Source organism: Komagataella phaffii, chromosome 1 (genome assembly GCF_000027005.1).
Source record: "Komagataella phaffii GS115 chromosome 1, complete sequence".
Classification (NCBI taxonomy): Eukaryota; Fungi; Ascomycota; class Pichiomycetes; order Pichiales; family Pichiaceae; genus Komagataella; species Komagataella phaffii.
Genome location: NC_012963.1, coordinates 2,462,516 through 2,482,680, shown reverse-complemented (window position 1 = coordinate 2,482,680; position 20,165 = coordinate 2,462,516). Strand labels below are relative to the sequence as shown.

Sequence of the window (20,165 nt, the reverse complement as noted above, 5' to 3'; positions counted from 1 at the left end):
ATCCACCTCTCCAGAATATCCTGTACATACATAAGCTTGAATATACAATTATAGCTTTGGTTCATCTCCAAATCTGTAAATACCCCATCCCAGGGAAAATGTCTCATTGTTGTACAGCTCTTCCACCTCCTCCTTCTCTCCAGCTCCGCCGGCCACAACCAGTGGAAGGAAATGTTCTGCGGAAGGGTGAGACTTGAGGTACAGTTTCCTTGATTCTTCGTTGGTCAAGATGGTTTTGAAACTTTGGAGTTCGCTTGGCTTCTTGAACAGGTTTCTCAAAACTTCATTGAAGCCAAAGGCGTAGGGAACCACCTGTTTGGGATATTGCATGGAGGCCCCAATATCACCCAAGTTATGGACGGACATTCCGGAACAGACAATCACACCGTTCTTATCTCTAAAATTTCCCAAAACTTGGCCCAATTTAAACTGTATATCAAAGTCGTCAGATCCTGCCAATGAAACCTGAACCAACGGAAAGGGAACATCGAGATTCCCAGAATCGGCTACATTTGGCTCTGTGAAAGCGGGTTTGAATGGTACCCACACACCGTGATCAATGCCTCTTTGGGTCAGTTTGGCTTTTATGCCGTTTTCTGTGAGTGTCTGTTTGATTGTGTTAGCCAAATCCATACAGGACAGGGAATGGAATTGTTCTTTGTACATGTGACTGGGGAACCCGTAGAAGTCATGTATCAGCTCATTTTCCGATGCATCAAGTTTGTTGTCCATCTGAAGAAGGTTGGGCACTGCAATCTCTACGGTATCCTTCAAGTTGGACTGCCAATGGGCCGAGACGACAATGAGAAAGTCAGGATTCAAAATATTCCTAATGTACTTTCCGATGGATTTAGTTTTGTTGAAAGCCCCAGTATCTCCACCAAAGTCTGCTTTAGGATACATGAAAGTGGGGCCACCATGGCTTAAAAAAAATACTGGGGTTTTGTAGTCCTTCTGGACTAAATCGAAGGAAGTATGACGTTTTGTCATTGCAGTTTTCACAGGTTGAGTTGAAGTGGGAAAAAACGAAAATATTTTGTTCGAAAACAGGGACATACAAAGTGTTACCGCAGCAAGTAGAATGTAGACCGTGTTCATAACTCAACTGTCCATTCAAGTGACAGTCGCTTTCTTTTATGAGCACGGCACAGGCACACAAAAACACACCACTCCGGCCGGCAGATACTGGGATGAGTAAGAGATTATTAAGTGCATATTGACATATTACGTAAGATGACCTCAAAGGGAGGTTACTCTGAATATTGAAAAATGCGGGCCACTTGGGCAATAAATAAGGGTTGTGTATTATACAGGAGTATTTCAGTATCTAAGCAATGGACTGTAAAGTTTTGGCAATTTGGTCAGCAGAGAATCCTTCCAGGTTCGTCTTGACTTCATGGCCCTTTTCGAGTCTGGCAGTGACGCTTGGTGGAATTCCGTAGGCTTCCCTGATTAGAATTGGTAAAGTTGGGTTTGCCTTTTTGATAGCTGGGTACGTTTTGGTCAGGAAGGATCTGTTGTGTTAGTCTTTGAGTTTATGGGGGCCTTTGCATTAGCTTGTGGATGCATGAAAGTGGCACCAAATGTAGCCAAATTTGGCTTAAAAACTTACCTTAAAGGAACAGAAGCCTCACCAGTCTGCGACAGGAAGAATCTGAGTTCCTTGACGACTTTTGGAAAAACAAACTTGGAAGACATGGATGTTGATAGCTTGATGGATTTGATGCTGATTGAAAATGTCGCTATTGGGTAAGCACGATCAGAAAGTACACGACCTTGATTTGGAGGTCTGGGAGAGCTGGATTGAATGAACTGTATAGGGAACTCAAGAAAGAGGTACGATGGTATTCTGTTGTGAAATGAAGTGAATGAATAATACACCTGAATGACCAATTTACTATATGGCTGAGAATGGAATTCAAGTTGAGATGTGGGAGTTGTTCTGAGATCTTGCAAAATACCTTTCCAGCTTTCCAGCTTCCTAGCACTCATCTTGAAGATATCAAATATTCTCCATTCAAACCAACATCAAAAAATAGAATAATTATAATCAGTTTGAAGAGCAAGAGTAATTTTAAAGGAAACACATTCATGGTCAGCTAGAAGGTTGACTGAAGAGTCGCAAGATATCTGAGAATAAAAAAGAGCATAGCTAACAAGATGAGTAAACACGGCAAACAGATTTAGGAACAGGTGAAGGGTTTCTGGCTCTTCAATGTATATCCTGCTAGCCACCCATTCAGAAATAACACAAAGTAGGACCCTACTGAAAAATAAATTTAATACATCTTCATCCTCTCATTAAACCACCGACCACTCAAACCATACCAGCCTTGTCCAATTCCATGCATCGTGCTATCCGTCAGAATTTTCAGTGTTAATCGAATCGGTCATTATAGCTCCGTCTGGGGCGACAACTTGTCATCACAGAATAGCACAATTATGCGTTGGAATCGTCAAAAAATCACCTCCAGGTCTGTATACATACAGAACTGGTTGTAACGACAACCTTGTTTGATTGAGGTGACTGGAAGGTGGAAAGAAAGGGAGGAAATAAATATTGCAAGGAAAGAAAAAAAAATTAGTTCACAGTCACCTCTTCACCTTCGCGATTTCATGTTTCTTTCATGTGCTAACTGATCCCAGGGCTTCTCCAGCGCCCTTATCTGTTAGATGGCTCCAAGGTGTGTTCCGCAGTGTTCCAAATTCAAGTGGAGAGACCTCGTAGAGCTATCAGGTGATCGATCAGAGTTTTCTCAGTTGTCAGTCGTAGCCCATATTGATGTCAACGCCTTTTTTGCTCAAGTTGAGCAGTTGCGATTAGGGTTATCTAAGGAAGATCCTCTGGTCTGCGTGCAGTGGTCGAGTATCATTGCCGTGTCTTATTCAGCAAGGAAATATGGGATTAATCGTATGGATACTTTGGAGTCTGCTCTCAGCAAATGTGAAGGGCTGAAAGTGGGCCACACCGCTGTGTTCAAGAAGGGACAATCCGATTGGAGCTATATTGATTACCTTCCAAGTCCTAAAGATCATAAAGTGTCTTTGGATCCTTATCGAAGGGAGTCCAGGAAGATTATGAGGATTTTCAAGCTTCGTTGTTCAAAAGTGGAGAAGGCTAGCGTGGACGAAAGTTTCTTGGACCTGGGTAATGTTGTATTTCAAAAGTTGCTAGAATTGTTTCCTGTTTTAAAGAATAGTTTGGACAAGTCGTTTGACGATTATTTGCCAGAAATTCCAGAAGAATTACCAGAGGGTCTTGATTTTAAAGGCGAAGTTATTAGATGTCCAGAAACTGACGACCAAGACGGACTAGTTCTGCAGGATTGGGACGATATTGTCATGCTTTTAGCATCCATGGAAGCACATGACATCAGGAAACAGATAGAAAAAGCGCTAGACTACACTACTTCTTGTGGAATTGGAAGAGTCAAGACAATTGCAAAACTAGCTTCCGGTCTTCATAAACCTGATAATCAGACTATTATTCGTAATTGCGCAATCGATAATTTTTTGAACACCCATTTCAAGTTCACAGACTTTTGGGGTATCGGTCCAAAGACCAGTGGGATTATCAAGCAAAGACTACTTGTACCAGAAGAGGATTCGATCGGCTATATTAAGGAGAATTTTACCCAGGAAGAGCTTGAATTGAAACTAAAAGATCCCCAGCTGGCTACGAGGTTATACCAACTAGTGAGAGGGCTCTATCAAGAAGCAATAAACACCAGGATTGACATCAAGTCGATGGGCTCAAACAAAAACTTTAGAGGGAAATCGGTGAACAGCGTTAAAGATTTGATCGACTGGTTGCCAGTATTTGTTGGCGACCTCATTCAGCGATTGACTGAATTGGACGAAGAGCAACCAAATTGTATCCGAAGACCAAAGACGGTTGCAGTGCATCTCTGGTCTTGGAACGGAGCATATTCAAAGCAATGCACCGTCCCTAAATTTATGGATCTATTCAAGCTTAAGGAAGTCATAAGTCATGAAGCCGAACATCTCATAAAAACATTTGCATCAACCTTTGATAACTCACCTGTCAGCCTCTTTCCTTTGCGTAGTTTCAGTCTAAATCTGACCAGCTTTGAGGTTATCAGCTCTAAGGAGTCCATTGACAAGTTTGTTTCCTCTTCCAAAAGGAACAGAGAGGAGCACATTGACTCATTATTCAAGAGTCTGGGTGAGAACACCAAGAGCAAGCCAAAAGTTGAAATTGAGGAACCTAAAAATGGAAATATTACAACTTTTCTAAAAACACGTAGCCAAGTTGAAACTGTCACCATTGCCGCTTCGTCGGAAGATCCACAAGCATGTCCTCAGTGTGGATCTCATATTCCTGAGGAAGAAATGGTCACCCACAAAGACTGGCACTATGCCATGGAACTTCAAAAACAACTGGAAACTGAAACACAGCCTAATAATCAGCCCCTCACAGATGTAAATTACCCACCTACTAGTCGAAAGAAAGCCAAATTGGATAAGAACCAAACTCGTTTACCGTTCTTCAAATAAATCCTAGCTTTATCATATTTATTTTAACTTAAAACCTAATTAAGTAACTATTTCCTTTTCTGATCTCGAAAGCCTAATCTACCTTCTCCACATGCAAATCACTTCCCCCACTGGACAAACCATCTGCCTTTTCCTCTCTCCTCTGTTTTCCTTTCTTCAGAACCAAGCTTACCACCCAGCAAGAAGCGCTTCACATATCTGCCAATCTTAGATATCGCCCCCGTCTGAAGAGATCAAGCTGAGAGCAGTGTCTCCGAGGCCCGATTTCAAGGCCAATTACTTAGAGTTTGCCAATGCTCCGGCAATTGTCAGAGCCAACCAGAAGGACTCCTATTTTGAAACAGTATTACGGGACAAACTCCAAAACGTTATTCAGATCTTTAAAGGGCAAAGATTCACCCATACCCATCCAGAAGAGATTGGCGTAGCTGCAAAGGCATTATATTTATCTCTAACAACGCTACTCGGAACTAAAACACTAGGGGAAGAATACGTTGACCTAATCTATGTCTCTAGAGATGGTAAGAGAATACCTAGATATCTTGCAAGAGCTGGGTTTATATTTGCGTACGCCATCTTGCCTTATTTTTTGACCAGGTTATTTCGGCGATTAAAATCCTCGTCAACACCGAAAGATGAAGTGACGGAGGAAAAGATCAACAAAGAGCTACCAATCTCATTGAGAATTGAGAAATATTTATCAAATATGTCATATTCGAAGGTGCTGGACACCATCATGAACCTTCACATCGCAGTGTTCTATTTTTCAGGGCAGTTCTATAACATATCCAAGAGGTTTTTCTCCATGAGGTATGCATTCGGTCACAAGATTAACAAGGAAAGGACACCAAATGGGAACTACGAATTACTAGGAGGGTTGATTGTACTCCAACTGGTCATGAAAAGTCTGGGTGGCTTCAAAGGTTTGATTGGCTCATTCACCGGAAACGACGAGCATGATGAAAGCAATTTGAGGGCGAACAATAAGGATATCATGTATGGAATCCCCTCAGAAGAAGAACAGGAAGAGGCAAAGCAACAATTAGGAATCATAGACTTATCAGATCCGGGTCAATTACCTTACATTCCGGAGTCTTCAAGACAATGCATGTTGTGTCTTTCCTATATGACTAACCCTACTGCAGCTAATTGTGGGCATTGCTTCTGTTGGAGCTGCATAATAGACTGGTGCAAAGAAAGACCAGAATGTCCTCTGTGTAGGCAAAAAGTGTTGGAACAGCAACTGTTACCATTGCATTAGATTATTCTATATCCCAACTTTAAATAAGATTTGCTTCTTCTTTCTTTTGTCCTTTTTATCGGTTAGAGCAGCATCTAAGGAGTTCAAGTCGACAAAGGAGGAGTTCGCAGAACTGTTCAATGAAGAACTTGCAGACATAGCCGGAGAAGATCCCCATTGTCCTGGTCCATTTTCAACTGGACGAACTCTAGGGTACTTCTTGGTTGTATTTTGAGGTAATGCAGGGAACTTTTCAGGGTCCAAGCCAAAAGTTTTTGGTTTAGGTTTCTGTTTGGTTCTGGCGGATTGAATACTAGGGAATGCTGTAGGAGTTGATAAAGTGCTTTTTGCAGGTTTGGGAAAACGTTGTTCTGAAAGAACACCCTTCTTGTTGGCTCTAATTGGATTATTCCCCCAACCATGTGGTGTGAATAGATCTGTGTTGTTGAGAGATGGGTACTTTTGATTGAATTCTGTCTCCCTGTCATGGGCAGCATTGAGCTGGACTAAATCAATTGCTTTGGAGGAGTTCTTAGGGTATAGTTCAGATAGATCATATATTAGGAGGTTAATCTCTTCTGGTTTTTGAAATTTAAACAATTCGTTGTACCTTGAAAGGAGGTTTTGAGCAGTTAAATGTCCAGCATCGTAGGCTTCATTGACGGTGATAAACTCATCGAACTTCGCAGAATCATAATGAATATAATGACGGGCTCTTTCTTCAAAACGTGTTCTCTTGACATCATGTGCAGTAGCTTGGGATGGGAGTGTGGATAATTGCGATCTAAATTTATTGTTATTGTGAGGGGTGGTAACACTCTTAGAGTTTGAACCGCCGAACAAATTCAATGTCTTTCGGTTACCGACCAACATCGGGTGTTCACTGATCATATGAGCTTGAAGGTCAAATTCATCTTTGAATACCACAAATTTTTGATCCAGACATTCTTGAACATTGCAAGGAAAATGCACCTCATTGAAATGATTGAACAGCTGGTCATAATCTCTAAAGTATTGGGGATTCGTTGGATCTAGTTCGTTGCATACATGACACTTTTCATGCTTTTCTCTGAGATGTGCGTACAACTCGTCATCTGAGTAGAAATGTTTATTGGGACAGAGCATGCACACAGGATGTCCTTTGAAACCTATTTCGTCTCCTGAAACTTGGTGGGTTTGTAATTTCTTTTGCGTGTATAACTTTAGTTCTGAGGGAAATGCATGCTTAAAGTTGGCACATATCAAACAGAACTGTCTGTCATGGGCCTCTCTACAGTGTTGGTTAAGTTTTTTGAAAGAGCCATACTCCTTGCTTTCCTTACAGGAGTTCAATGGACACGTCAGTTTGAGTAAATCCAGTGTTGCACCAGCAGCCTCTTCACTAGTGAATTTCATACCAAGCTTGTTGTCATTCGGGATAAAATCCTGAGGTTTGTAATCGTCAAATATGGGTTTCAGCTGATAGTCAGCCGTCACAATGACAGACTCATTCTCTGAACGACACACTAAACATTGGTTCTTCTTGTATAGGGCTCTTTGCCGAATGGAACACTTGTTACAGGTCAAATGATTGCACGTGGTAATGGAGCCATAGACTATAGGGTTGGCACAGATAATACAAGTAGTTCTCTTATCCTCATTCTCTACAGCGTCTTCCTTGGACTGAAGGCCCTGTGTCGTATTTCGGGTCCATTTGATTTTTTCTTTTCCTGAGTCATCGGATTTGGCTTTTCTAGGAGGTCTCCCGCCTCGTCTTTTGGACGTTTCCGACATTTTTCGGGCGATGAGTCAATGTGAAATTTTGGGTCGAAGGTATTATTTTCTCAGTTCATCGATGTTGGTAGGTGCTACCCTCGATTTCTTGAACGCTGGGAGGAAAAAAACTATCCTGGCAGTCTTCCGGCATAGAGCCCTCCCAGCGAAGACGTAGGTGAACCCCAGAATATCTGGTTCCCAGCATGAATGTCAGTGCAACTGTGAACGTTTCAAGGCTTCTCATCAACCCATCATTATGTTTACCCCATATGATGATCCCCACATTTAAAGATCTACCCATCGCTCCTGCATTTCCGTTGATGCCCGAGAAAGGCATCAGAGCCATCGTACTAGATAAAGACAACTGTTTCGCCAAAGCGCACGACGATAAAGTCTGGCCAGCCTACCAGCAGACCTGGGATGCCCTTAAAAAACAATATCCAAAAGCCAGTCTTTTAATTGTGAGTAATAGCGCCGGAACGAACGACGACGAGGGACATAGACAGGCGTCCAAATTGGAAAAAGCCACTGGGGTCACAGTTTTGAGACACGCAACCAAGAAGCCCGGTTGCTACAAAGAGATACTAGACTACTTTTATCAAAACAAAATTATAGAGACTCCCTCTCAAGTGGTCGTTGTAGGGGACCGTCTCTTCACAGATATGCTCATGGCAAATATGATGGGTTCTTGGGGTATCTGGGTGAAAAATGGAGTAGTGAAATCAGAATCTATGATATGCAAGATCGAACGGAGATTTTACGACTACTTGACTGGCAACTCTATGAGCCCACCTACACCTGGTAAATAATAAAAGCGATCGATATCGTAAATTAATCATATTAAATTTTGAAGTACCTAAAGGTATGCCATCCAAGCAGAGTCTGTGTACGCCAAATTGCGTGGATTGACAGCTTGAGATATGAGATTCAACACAAATTGAGTAGCAACGTTCTGACTGTTAGGAATGTGGTTCAATTGTAAAACTCTCTTTGTAAGAAGTTCAACGTTGACACGGACAATTTCTCTCAATTGGTTAGTTTGGGCACTGGCACGATGTTGTTGAGCGAACCAAGAGATCACTTCATCTCTGACGAAAAGGCTCAGGTACTGCTCCATGTCAAACTCGCTGTCTGATAAGCTGTTTGCGATCACCAAAATATAGACGGATAGAATTCCCTCAAGACCTGCTTCACCAATAAACTTTTGAATGTTAGGTGTAAGACGGAAGGGGACAGATTCAGTGTTGTAGAAAATAGGAGCCCCTGCTTTCACTGCTGGATCTAATGTACTGTTATTATAGGCAGTACTATGTGTCTTTCCCGTAGCAACCTTTGTTGGTAACATTTCTGAAGTCCAAATGTTTCCTGAACCTTCGTTGATATGAATTTTCTGAGGTTGACGACTATTAATGCACATAATATAAGTCATGAAGATGAACGACGCGTATTGCGCAGTAAATTGTTTTCTAAACAACCAATAATTCTCGTAATTGCTGAACTTTTCAGTATAATAGTCCTTCAGTAAGGTAGATGGAACCAAGGTAGATTGAATCGAGGCAAGTACTTCAGCCCTGACACTAACAATGTCTGGTTTAGGAAGTCTTGGATCAAACGCAGCTCTCAACTTTTGAATTGTGTAAGCAAACGGTTCATCTCTGCTCTGTCCCTTACGGCGACAAAACTCCTCGTAAATACCCATCAGTGTAGTATATCGTTTATCATCATTCAAAATTCTGATATGTGGTGATAATGGTACTGCAATTGGTAAAGTCAGTGAAATGTTACGGCGTCGACTTTGAACCTTTCTTGAAAGAGCGTCATCAAAAATTCTGAACAATTGGAAAATACGTTCTTCTCTTCGACAATGACGAGCAGCTGGGAATTGGACAGCAAACGGATGCAAACTTCCATCATTACCTCTTATAGTCATTCTCTTGTAGCAACCATTACTTCCTCTCACGAGATCCAATGTGGGTAAAAATCTTTCAATCTTTATGAAATGGTTGTTGTTATCCTTATGCAGCAAATATTGTCCTGGAATCTCTATGTCCTCAAACTTTTGATGATGGAACAAACTCAGATGCAAAGAAACTCGCTCCAGATCAGCTTTACCATAGCTTCTGTCCAATTTCTCTTCCAAGCAGTCTCTCCATTTACGTAGTTTTGAAATATACGTTTCTAGATTGGGGTTGCAGGCAATAATGTCTTGTTCAAAGACTTCTCTAATGTTCTTTGGCAAAACGGAATCAGCAAACCTGGAGATTGATGCTTCAGTAGCAGCAGGTAGTTTAACTTCTTCTCTGGGGTTAGCAACACGATTCATTTGTTGGACACCATCGTTGTACAGAACGATAACCAATCTGTATGCATCTTCATCTGCATTGCATTTGAATCTTTGGTTAAGTTGATCAACCAATGACTCTAATGATAGTGCTAATAATGGATATGCTGTCTTGAGAATTCCCATAATTTCCTCCACATCTTGCCATGGTTGACGAGAGTCTGTGGTTGGTATTTCTGGGGGATGTTTCTGTGAGCTTTCGCCATTCTCCTGTGATTGAGCTTGCGGGGACGCCTGAGTCGTTGCTGGTCTGGAAGGCTGAGGTGAACCTTGCTCTTCTTTGGGAGGTATGCTTGGTTTTTTATCCGATTCGGCAGTTGTCCCTGAAGTCTCTGTTCGAGTCTGTGGTTGGGGTGTGTTGGTGTTCTTCAAAACACTATCCGCAGTATCTTGTTTATTGGAACTCTGCTCTTCAGCTCTGTTAACTGCCATGGCTTGTCTCTGAATAGCCTGGTAATCTTCTTTAGTGGTCCTAAGTTGGAAATGTAATGACTGAGGATAGCTCTTGGCAATCTGAATCAAAATATGACGCACAATCTTAGCTTCCTTATGAGAAAGAGAAGTTAACAATTGTGGTACAAATGTGATCCAATACCAAACAGGTGATTCCCCATGATGGTCTTCAAAAGTTTTAGCTAAAGAGCCAGCGGCATCATCCAAACTAATCAACCAAAGAATACGGCACAATAATTTACGAGTTTTTCCATCCTTGTACAAACCAGCTGCCTGCAAGTAGCAACTGATTGCGTTCTTAGCATGGAAAATCTCCTCCGGATTCTCCTTAAAACGGCGATCGTTAAAGAATCCCCATTCAGCCCAAGCTTTAGGCAAGTTCAGGTCAATTTGCACAGCAGTTGCAAAAGCCTGGTTCGCCTCATCCTTTGCATTTAGCTTAGCTAAGAACATACCCTTCAATGTGAAAAATTCAGCTTTTTGTTGAGTAGCAAAGTATACCAAATTAGTGTTGCTGATAACATCTAAACCGGTGTTTAACTCAGAACTGTTCTGATAGTGACATTTAGCCTGTTCTCTAAGCTTCAAGAAAGCTTCTTGAATTTCAATGTTAGGTAAAGTGTAAATCTTGGTTAACTGGTTGATACAAACTTCGGGCATTTCATGTTTTCTTGCCACATGTGCAAATCTGTTGATGACCCAAGCCATCTCATGGTAACCTCTATAAGCATAAGAATTACCATTATTCGTGCCATTTGATTGCTGCAAAACAGGTACAAATGGCATATAAACACGGTTGATTACGCCAAACACATGTTGACGCCAGGTTACAAGGTCGTTCCATATATTGATATCATCCCAAACATTAGGTAAACGTTCTCTCCATGCTTGCAGAACTCGTTTTAATTCTTGTGACTTGACATCCAGATTTTGAGCATTTGTAGTGACTAAACTGCTGTAAACTTGGCTAGCTTCCATGAGTTCCACGTACTGCTGGAATGTATGTAAGAGACCAATATGGGCTCTTGTAACTCTTTGTGGAAGGGCATTCCACTTTCTTAACGTCAATTGGATACCCTCATCACATAGTCTAGACACATCTTGCAAAGTATCTTTTTGTTGAGAGAATCCTTGAAGAGCCAAGAAAGTCTGAAATATCTGTCTTCTTGGGGTAGGTATATCCATGACTGTTTTCACTGATTGCTCTAAAGGTTCTCTATCTGCAATCCAGTCAGCTCCTCTCCATCCACACTCTAATAAGAGATCCGTAAAACCCTCGTGTTTAGCCAACTCGGTAAGAATCTCCCAGTGCTGTAACTTTTCAGCGCAGTAGATCCAATGGTCTTCCCACAAAGAGTATTCGGACTCTCCAAAGGGAAACACACCACTTCGTGCTTTGATTTGAGCGGCCTCATAGAGCTGCAAAGCTTTGTCCCATATACCAATCTGTTCATAAGATAGGGCAGCATTCGTCTCAAAATATTTTGCTCTTCGTCTCCATGTACCATAAAACATATCGTCTTCTTGTAGCGACATGTAAACTTCCAAAAGAGCATCCTGGTTGGCATCTGATATTTTCTGATTATCAATTCCTTGGCCTTCACTCAGCTCTTCCAGAAGCTTGATAGCACCATACCAGGCATTGTAATTGGATCCCAAGTATTTGACCAAGTGAGGAGGTAGGTGTAGTCCAGGGCATTTTCCAACACCGTCCAGTAGCGACTTGATTACGTTTGGACGAGCATCCTGCTGCCTGATATGATAATCTTTGAACAGAAGTTTTACCAAAGCACGAGTGAATTCCAATTCATACCGGCTTTCAATAGCACTATAGGCAACAGGAAAAACGACTACCCAAGCATTGTGAATAGTTTCTGCACTTTGATAGGAAATGTCAATCAAAGGATTGAGGATATCTCCCGCGGTCAAGCTTCTTACAGAATCCAAAAACTCATTATGCTTGGCAACAAAGTCAATGATATTCTGTGGCGCCTTTTCAACTGGAGATTTTTCCCTAGCTAAACCTTCTGTAATACTTTGAAGAGGAGATAGTGTGTTTTCTTCTGGTGAAAGACGAATCGGACTGTCTAAATGAAAGGAACCATAAAGCAGCTGTAAAGCCTGGTTCAGCCAGGGATAGTCAGAGAGATATTCCCAGTTTTGATCCTTGATAATGTAGAATAGTCTCTTGTCAATATCGAGTTCCAAACTGTCACTTAGAATTGACATAAGCTTCTTTCTGATAGAGACATCAGAAAGCCTCGTTCCAAACAAAAAGGCTGTTTCCATTCGAGCCGTTAACTCGGTATGAGCAAGTTCCTTACTTTCGAATATATCCACAATAACTTGGTTGAACTTTTTAGATAATTCAGGTTCCCCCCTTAAATCGAAGATCATCATCTTTCCCAGTATACCAGCTTTTTCCTTGGTTGTTGGGTAAAAATCAGTTTTGAAAATCCATTCTGTGACAATATTTATCACCTTAAGTAGCATATCTTTGTCCACAGATCTATCAATCAGCTGGGCTAGTAAAGATAAGAAAACACGTCGTTGATCATCCAAGCTTGAAATACGTGCAGCACATAGATTCAAGATCTTTTCCAAAAGGTTAGTAGTAACCTTGGCTTCAAACTCAATGTTTGCAAAATCTCCAGATTGTGGCTGGTTTCCCTGCAAGGAAATTGCAATATGATCACGGCATAGCTTATTGAAGGTTCTCATGATTGAGGGCAACAGACTGTCCAAAGCATTTGGTCTATAAAGTGATAAAGTCCAACATAGAGAGACGCCCGCGGCCACAGAAGTCATGTTGGACAAATCCTCACCGATGATATTGACAATGAGAGAGATGAAGTTGGTGACCTCCTCCGGTTCATCTTCTTCAGACCCTTGTGTTTCTTTATTTATGGCCTCCAGTATGATTCCCAAGACTTTTTGAAGAATTTCTTGTATGTCTTGATTGTCAGATCGCAGACATTTCTCCAACAACTTTTGCAGGTAGCTTACATTTTCGATAATCCAAGTTGTTGGTTTCCACTTCAAAGCAACTGCAAGTACTTCCAAGGCATTTAGGCAGTATCCTAGTAAACTTGGCTGATTTAGATCTGATGACATCAGGAAACGTTCAAAGAATTGAAGCTTAACCGTCACTTCAGACCAGTATTTTGGACCAAGTAACTCATAAAGAATGTTCAAAGCACGTTTACCTAATTCATTCTCTGAGGGACGCTGAGTACTGATACAGATGTATCTGATCAAGAAAGTTACACAGGCTTCCCGCTGAGCAAAAGAAACTTCGTAGTCTTCAGAAGTCAAAATGTTAGACGAATCGGAATCATCACCCCCAATCTGGTCTTCTGCTTTGGGTCTCTCCGCAATGTCTTCCTTAGTTTCCTCCTTAACATCGATGTCCATCTTGTCTTCACTGACAGACTTTTCCTTCTCAGTCTCTTCTGCACTTCCTAGCTTTTCAGACTTGGGAAGTTTTGTCTCCCATTTCAAAATCAGCTCAGCTAAGTCAATAGCCAACTGTTGGTTCTCCAGGGATGTATTTGACATGACAGTTAATTTTCCCATGGCAGTGATAATATTTGGGATGAAATGATCCCTGGCTGGGTAAAATAAATCTGGAAACTTTACAATTAGTTGATAGATGTTGGCCACCTGTGTGATATTAAATCCATCCTCGGATAAAACTCTACGCGGCCATTTGAGCCAGTCTAGTTCTGAGTTCGTTCTCTCGGATAAAACAGGGGCAAGCAGCTCCAAAGCTTGTTTGACCAGATATCTTGTATCTATCTGGTGACAGCGTAACAATGCAACAAAGATACGAGTAGTCAGCTCAGAGGGAGTATCGAAGCGGGAAATAAAATATGCCGTTACCACATACGCTGCCTGTTTACTAGTGTTATCATCAAGTTTGATATAGTTCCAACTAAATTTGATGATATCTTTGCGCATATCGGTCAAGGCAGTGGGAGCACCTTTTATCAAAAGAGCAGTTAGTTGCATCAACTCTAAACGATAACGGTCTTCTAAAGTTGAGGTATAGTCGTCAACTAATGGCCCAGTGGCTTTCCAAACATCAGAATCAAACGATTTCAGCCAAGCCGGGAGTTCGTTGTTCTCAGTCTGGCTTAGTCTGGATAAATCTCCATGCATCTCAGATTCATAGATACATATTGGAAGGAAAATTCTTTTGTAAAGGTAAACTCTAGCATCCAAGGAGCTGACCTGTGGTGTCATTCTAATGATAGTATCCAATGTCTGTTGAACAGTTGGGATGTCCTGGCACTTAACAACTTCATTGAAAATGAAGTCATCAAACTCCAAAACAAACGGAAGGCCTTCCTTCGATATCTTATCAATGAAATTGAAGACTTTTTCATGGCCCAAAGGTTGCGACTTAAAGTATTCAATGTACAATAATTGCAGTGTTTCAAATCCTTGGTCAACCTGAAAATATAACGGAGAAACAACATTCGAAGATCGCTTTAACGTCAAACATACAGAACCTGCGTCGAGTAATTCGCCTAAAAGTTCTTCTTTGTCCTTGATCCATTCTTTATCACTGGCGGCAAGTGATTCGCATAGATCAACCAGATTAGAAAACCGAACACATTTTTCCTCTGCAGAGCCCTCCTGGTGTAATAACCCACGCACTCTTGGAAGGCTTTCTAGTACTTTTGCACGTAATGAGGAGCAACTATCTAAGCCAACAAAATAAACAAATCTGGTAGTGATTTCACGCTTGCTAAACTCATTGAAAAAGTATTCAAAAGACTCATCAGGAAAACGATCCAGAAATTTGGCCAAAGGTTCTCTAAACGGAGAGTATTGGCATCGATGCAGATTGTTTTCGAGGTACAATAGAGCGTTCATCAGATCATTCATAAATTTGTGAGCAGTTGGTGGAAGAAGATGAAAGACATCTAATATAGCCACTATGATTTGGACGGTGGAGTTATTCTCCAAATCCTGACTTCCAAGTTGTTGAAGAGTCCGAGGTTGTGCCCAAGCCAATAAATGATCCAACAATTTACTTCCGATCCCAACTTTGAAATATGAGATAAATAACTTTAGCAAACCCGATAGAGCCTCAAGAGATGCCACAGTTAACTTCTTGTGGTCTGATAAGTTCATTAACATTGGACGAAGACCATTTTGTAGCAACTCTTTTGGAAGTTTCATTTTCAAGTCAATGACTGCTTTTAATCCACCATGGGCTGCCCTAATAATTTCAATAGATCTTCCGCATAATGATTTGAAAAACACGACAAGAATTTTCACTCTAATGTTAGACCTTTGTTGAGCAGCTGCAAATTCAGGTTTCGTAATGGCCAGAGATAAGAGTTGAATACAAACCACTCTTAACCGGACCAACTGTTCAGAAGTCTTGTGCTCAGATATTCTATGAGCGCTAACTAATGATTCATCTTCCGCATCCACCAACGCAAGAGCTTCCTGAACCAGCCTATTCAGCTCTTCATTGTATTCCAAAAAACTGTTTTCCAGACCCATGCAAAAGGTTATTGCATCTATGTTTCCAATTTGCATCTGAAAAGGTAGTGCTCGCAATGGCTTACCAAAGATTGGAGCCAATAATATATGTTTGCAGGGTGAGATCATCGTTGCAATTGGAACTTGGGTGGTTTCTGACAAAGTTCTCAAAGCCTCCTGGGCTGTAGCTCTTACTATTTCATTAGCATTAGGAAGGTCCACAATCAAAGAGCTCACTAGGTTTTGGAAAACACTTGAAAATACATCATTTCTAGTCAATTCTTTATTCCACTCCTTCAACGAGTTAAGTATCAATCTTTTTGCTGTGTTAGTCACCTCACATGGTAGTTCTGGAGCCGTATCTCTCAAAACATAGAACAAAGCTCTAATTATTTCCAACTGACGCGCATTGAAGTATTTCATCGGAATATCTAAAGAGTTCAACATCATTTCTAATCCAATGCAACCAGCTAGCTTCTTATGATATGGTTCTTCAAAGCAGCAGTGGATAAATTTGGAACACATAACATTCAATGGCGCAAACTTGAGAGCACAATCGATATTTCCAAATAGTTCAACACACGAGTCATATATCAGTTGAACACTTTCCAAACCCATGGAGCGAACAGCGGAGTTATCAGAACTGAGCGCATAGATAATGGCATCGAAGATACAGTTCTCGTTCAAAAACAGGTTTCCCTCATGGTTATCAACGGAAAACTTTCTAACAAATTTCCTTTTATCGATTACCATCTTGTTGAAGTAAAGTAATATGAAGTGATTGCAAGTCCCTCTGATCAAAGCTTTGCTTTCTTCGCGTACCTCTTGTAGAGAAACAGCATAAAAAATGCTCTCCAATAGCTTCACCAAAAGCTCCATTTGACTGTCATACTTGGCTATATCTTTTACTGGAAAATGATGCAGTTTATTTAGTGGTTCATCAGGAGCAATTGTGTCTTCCAGAATAATATCCATGGATTCTTTCAATCTGTTGGCATAATCATCTGGCAATTGTGTAGCTCCCAGGAATAGTTGGAATATACCACTGATGTACTTGAAACTGTTTATCCTGTAATGAATTCTAGGACGAGGATCAGTCAATAGAGAAAAAGCGGCAGAAAGGCCGGGAGTAATCGAGAGTGGAACCTCGTTTGGAAGACCATGTATTTTGAACATTGCTTCCACGTTCTGAAACAGTTCAGAGTCAGTTTTCAGGTTATCGACAGGTTTAATGAACGTACGGTTTCTGCCTCCCAGTTTTCCCAATATTCTCAAGGTAGTATGTGAGTGTTGATGGTAGTAGGGCAATGGCTTCAAGTGTTTGCTCAAAGCTTCCATGACATCGTCAATAACTGGTTCAATGATAGGGTCAAAGTATTCGGCAGTTAAATTATCGACACATAGTTCCAAAGTTCTTAAACCTTGACTGACAGATTCTTGAGATCCGTTCAACGCATATACCAGTGGCTTCATTAAGTAGCTCAGATGAGGAACCAGCACACTCAATCTGACAGGCACTGTCAAGCAAAGTTCAACATAAATGTCTCTTTCCTGTGGTCTTCTAGCTTCATGAATAAGCTTGCTTAAACTCTCCAAAAGTACCTGTAAGAGTGGCATAATCTCTTTATACAAGTTTTCAAAACGGCCACCTCCTATGCTTCTGAATAGCGTTCTGATCAAGTAAAAGTATACAAGCGGCTCCTTAGCCGTGGTGGAAAGCTTCAGAGATTTTAAAATCAGCTCATTTAAATGTGGTAGTATGACACTCTCATTGGCTGCCGGGAACAAACTTACAGACATGAAGCACAGCTTAAACAGTCTGATCAGAATATTTGACTTGATAATGTTAACTTCACCTAAATCTACCAGTTTGGATTTTAAAAAGGTAATTAAAATTCCAGAGAAACTTGAAGAAGTAATCACACTGGCCAGAAAAAATTGTGGGATATGGAGTAAAGATGCAAAGTCAAGCATTTGTTTATACATAAATGGTAGCTCTTCTCTCACAATTTCGTTAAAAGAGGCAGGATCTATGTGGATAAACATGGTAGCAAATATTTCCATTAAATCTTTTTCTTCTTTGGTAGACGTTATTGGTAAATTTGGTCCCGTGATATCAAATGATTGTTTCATTGAGGAGGCAGGAAGAGATGTTTTAGATGTGCTGAAGAATCGAAGAGCCAAAATACATTCTCTGAACAAGCTTTTCAGTATGTTGATGTCTTCGTTGGAAAACCCTCTAGCCGTCTCGTTCCAATTTTGTGCGTTGAAGTGATTTTGAGACGAAGGAGGGTTAGAGTTTTTCAGCCCTATCATTATTGTCTTTAAGAAAGTCATTAATGTTTTGAAGAGATAACGAGAGTCTTTCAAAAGATCTATCTCTGGAGGAACAGAAACTTGAATAGGTAAGTATTCTTGAAGCGACATGAAATCGGCTAGCTGCTGTTCAGAATCCTGTGGTTCCGTGGAAGCATCGTTATCACCTTTTATTGTTTCTTGGTCGCTTATTTCAGGAGTCGGATCTTCCATTTTGACGTCTTGATCTTCATCAATCAGTTCAACCTTCTTGTCATCAGAAGGAGATGGCGTTGTTCCATCCAACTTATTTGTGAGGAGCCTTTCCTGATTCTGTTTTTCCTGTTTTTCCTTCTCATATGTTGCATGTTGTTTCATGATACCGTTATAACGAGAATTTAACATCTTGAAGCGTTTTGTGTAGGCATCTATAATCACCATTAAAAGCTGCCTACTTTCCGTTTTACTTTCTGATCTCATAATTTTCTCAATCAGATTGAGGAGAAGCTTGGCACTCATTATCTGGACCGTTAATGCCAAAGAATCATCTTGCAGGTTCTTGCAATAAATTGAAACCGATTTCCATAATTGCGCAGGTGTAAGATGGTCCCGAACGTTATGTATAAAATCGGCAACTGTTGAGTAGGCCAAGGGTCTCAAAGTTTCATACGCGGTAAACCCTTCACCGATGAGCACTCTCAAGTCAAAGAGAAGATCAATTTTGGGGATGAACATTTTCCTGAAATCAGTAGATAATATGTGTCTCGTGGCATGTAACAACTCCTTTCTTGCTGCACTCAATTCACTGGGACAATCCTGGAGTAGCCGTATTATAATGTCGGGGATTGCCTGTTGGTAAGGTTCCAAGAAAGTCTGGGCCTGCCTCCTAATGAACAAGTAAGCCAAAAACGAGGCAGCCTTCACTTGGCCGATGATAAATTCTCCGTAGTTGGCTCTGTTTGTAATTTCTTTGCAGACGTTAACCAATATTATACCCTTTTCTTCGGCGGCCTTCCGGGCTTCTGCCTGCTTGGCGACTTCCAAAGACAGCACTTTCATGACGTGTGGTATGAAATTGCCCAGGGAAGAAGCGGCTAACTCTTTGTACGAAGAATAAAGAGACACCATAGTGATAGGGGACTCTGCCAGCGTCTTGAAAGAAAACATGGCCTGTGCTAGTTGTTTTGAATCGTCCGACTGACTTGAAAATGACGGTGAATTGGGCCTTGAAGTGGAATCTACATTTTCCTTGGAGTCGATCTGATTGCCGTTGAACTGTTCTTCCACTACTTGGGGGATATTTGAGTATATTTCGATGACAATATCGATAAATGGGTGAACCTTCTCTTGCAGAGAAGCCTTGAAAGTCTTGTGTAACGTGGTGATAGCCTTCATGCAGAGAATACCATTCAGCTCGTTCTCCACCTTCAAAAGGTCCATCAACGTGTCTACGATTTCGTTGGAATAAGCCTGGAGGGCATCGTTAGCAGGAATACGATGAAGAATCTCCAAGGTGATGTTTCTCAGCTTGTTTTCGGGCGAATTGGCCACAAAGCTGACAGGAACCTCTTTCAGTACGTCAATAAACAAGGGAATCAAAGACTTGAGGAAATATTCGTAATCTTGGGCGGCATTGAAGGTCTCTAGAGAATCACAAATCTCTGAAAGAACTGAATGCTTAGACTGATAATCTTCAGCCGCCTTCAGTCGGGTGGCAAAATCGTCCAATTGCACTACGTGTAACATTGTGGCTAGCAGATTAGAGGCCTATTACAACGTTTGAAGGGAAGGTCTAGTGGTAGATGGGCCTACCTATCGTACCCGTGTTTTTTATGTGTGTTTGACTGAGGGTCAACAGAGTTTTTGAAAAACGAGCAGGTAGAGCGGGAGACGAGAAAACCTTGGAGAACTGTTTTCACGTGAATTTCACGTGATGTGGTTATGTAATCATTATTCTTGGATTTTCGGTAACTTGATTATATAAGATGGCTGGATCGTTTTGATTCCGACCCATCGCATTTTCCAGGTTCTTACTTAATCTCTTGGTATGCTGTAGGGGTGACA

The 20,165-nt window shown here is 41.1% G+C and overlaps 6 protein-coding genes across 6 annotated transcripts; 2 read left to right on the top strand and 4 right to left on the bottom strand.

Moving 5' to 3' along the window:
* Positions 1-48: 48 nt before the first annotated feature.
* On the bottom strand, positions 49-1,098 carry PAS_chr1-4_0576 (Hypothetical protein; the record flags this gene model as incomplete). Its single annotated transcript, XM_002490668.1, has 1 exon — positions 49-1,098. One exon carries the CDS (start codon positions 1,096-1,098, stop codon positions 49-51), a length of 1,050 nt encoding a protein of 349 aa, XP_002490713.1.
* A 229-nt stretch (positions 1,099-1,327) lies between these two features.
* Positions 1,328-1,698, bottom strand: PAS_chr1-4_0575 (NADH-ubiquinone oxidoreductase; the record flags this gene model as incomplete). Its single annotated transcript, XM_002490667.1, has 2 exons — positions 1,328-1,514; positions 1,613-1,698. The coding sequence occupies 2 exons, from the start codon at positions 1,696-1,698 to the stop codon at positions 1,328-1,330; spliced, it is 273 nt and encodes a 90-aa protein (XP_002490712.1).
* Positions 1,699-2,673: 975 nt separating this feature from the next.
* On the top strand, positions 2,674-4,518 carry PAS_chr1-4_0703 (uncharacterized protein; the record flags this gene model as incomplete). The annotated part of the gene is made up of 1 exon (XM_002490666.1): positions 2,674-4,518. The coding sequence occupies one exon, from the start codon at positions 2,674-2,676 to the stop codon at positions 4,516-4,518; it is 1,845 nt and encodes a 614-aa protein (XP_002490711.1).
* Positions 4,519-5,785: 1,267 nt separating this feature from the next.
* PAS_chr1-4_0573 (zinc finger protein) lies at positions 5,786-7,531 on the bottom strand (the record flags this gene model as incomplete). The annotated part of the gene is made up of 1 exon (XM_002490665.1): positions 5,786-7,531. The coding sequence occupies one exon, from the start codon at positions 7,529-7,531 to the stop codon at positions 5,786-5,788; it is 1,746 nt and encodes a 581-aa protein (XP_002490710.1).
* A 185-nt stretch (positions 7,532-7,716) lies between these two features.
* On the top strand, positions 7,717-8,322 carry PAS_chr1-4_0572 (uncharacterized protein; the record flags this gene model as incomplete). Its single annotated transcript, XM_002490664.1, has 1 exon — positions 7,717-8,322. The coding sequence occupies one exon, from the start codon at positions 7,717-7,719 to the stop codon at positions 8,320-8,322; it is 606 nt and encodes a 201-aa protein (XP_002490709.1).
* Positions 8,323-8,369: 47 nt separating this feature from the next.
* Positions 8,370-19,847, bottom strand: PAS_chr1-4_0571 (Transcription-associated protein; the record flags this gene model as incomplete). Its single annotated transcript, XM_002490663.1, has 1 exon — positions 8,370-19,847. The coding sequence occupies one exon, from the start codon at positions 19,845-19,847 to the stop codon at positions 8,370-8,372; it is 11,478 nt and encodes a 3,825-aa protein (XP_002490708.1).
* Between the last annotated feature and the right edge of the window lie 318 nt (positions 19,848-20,165).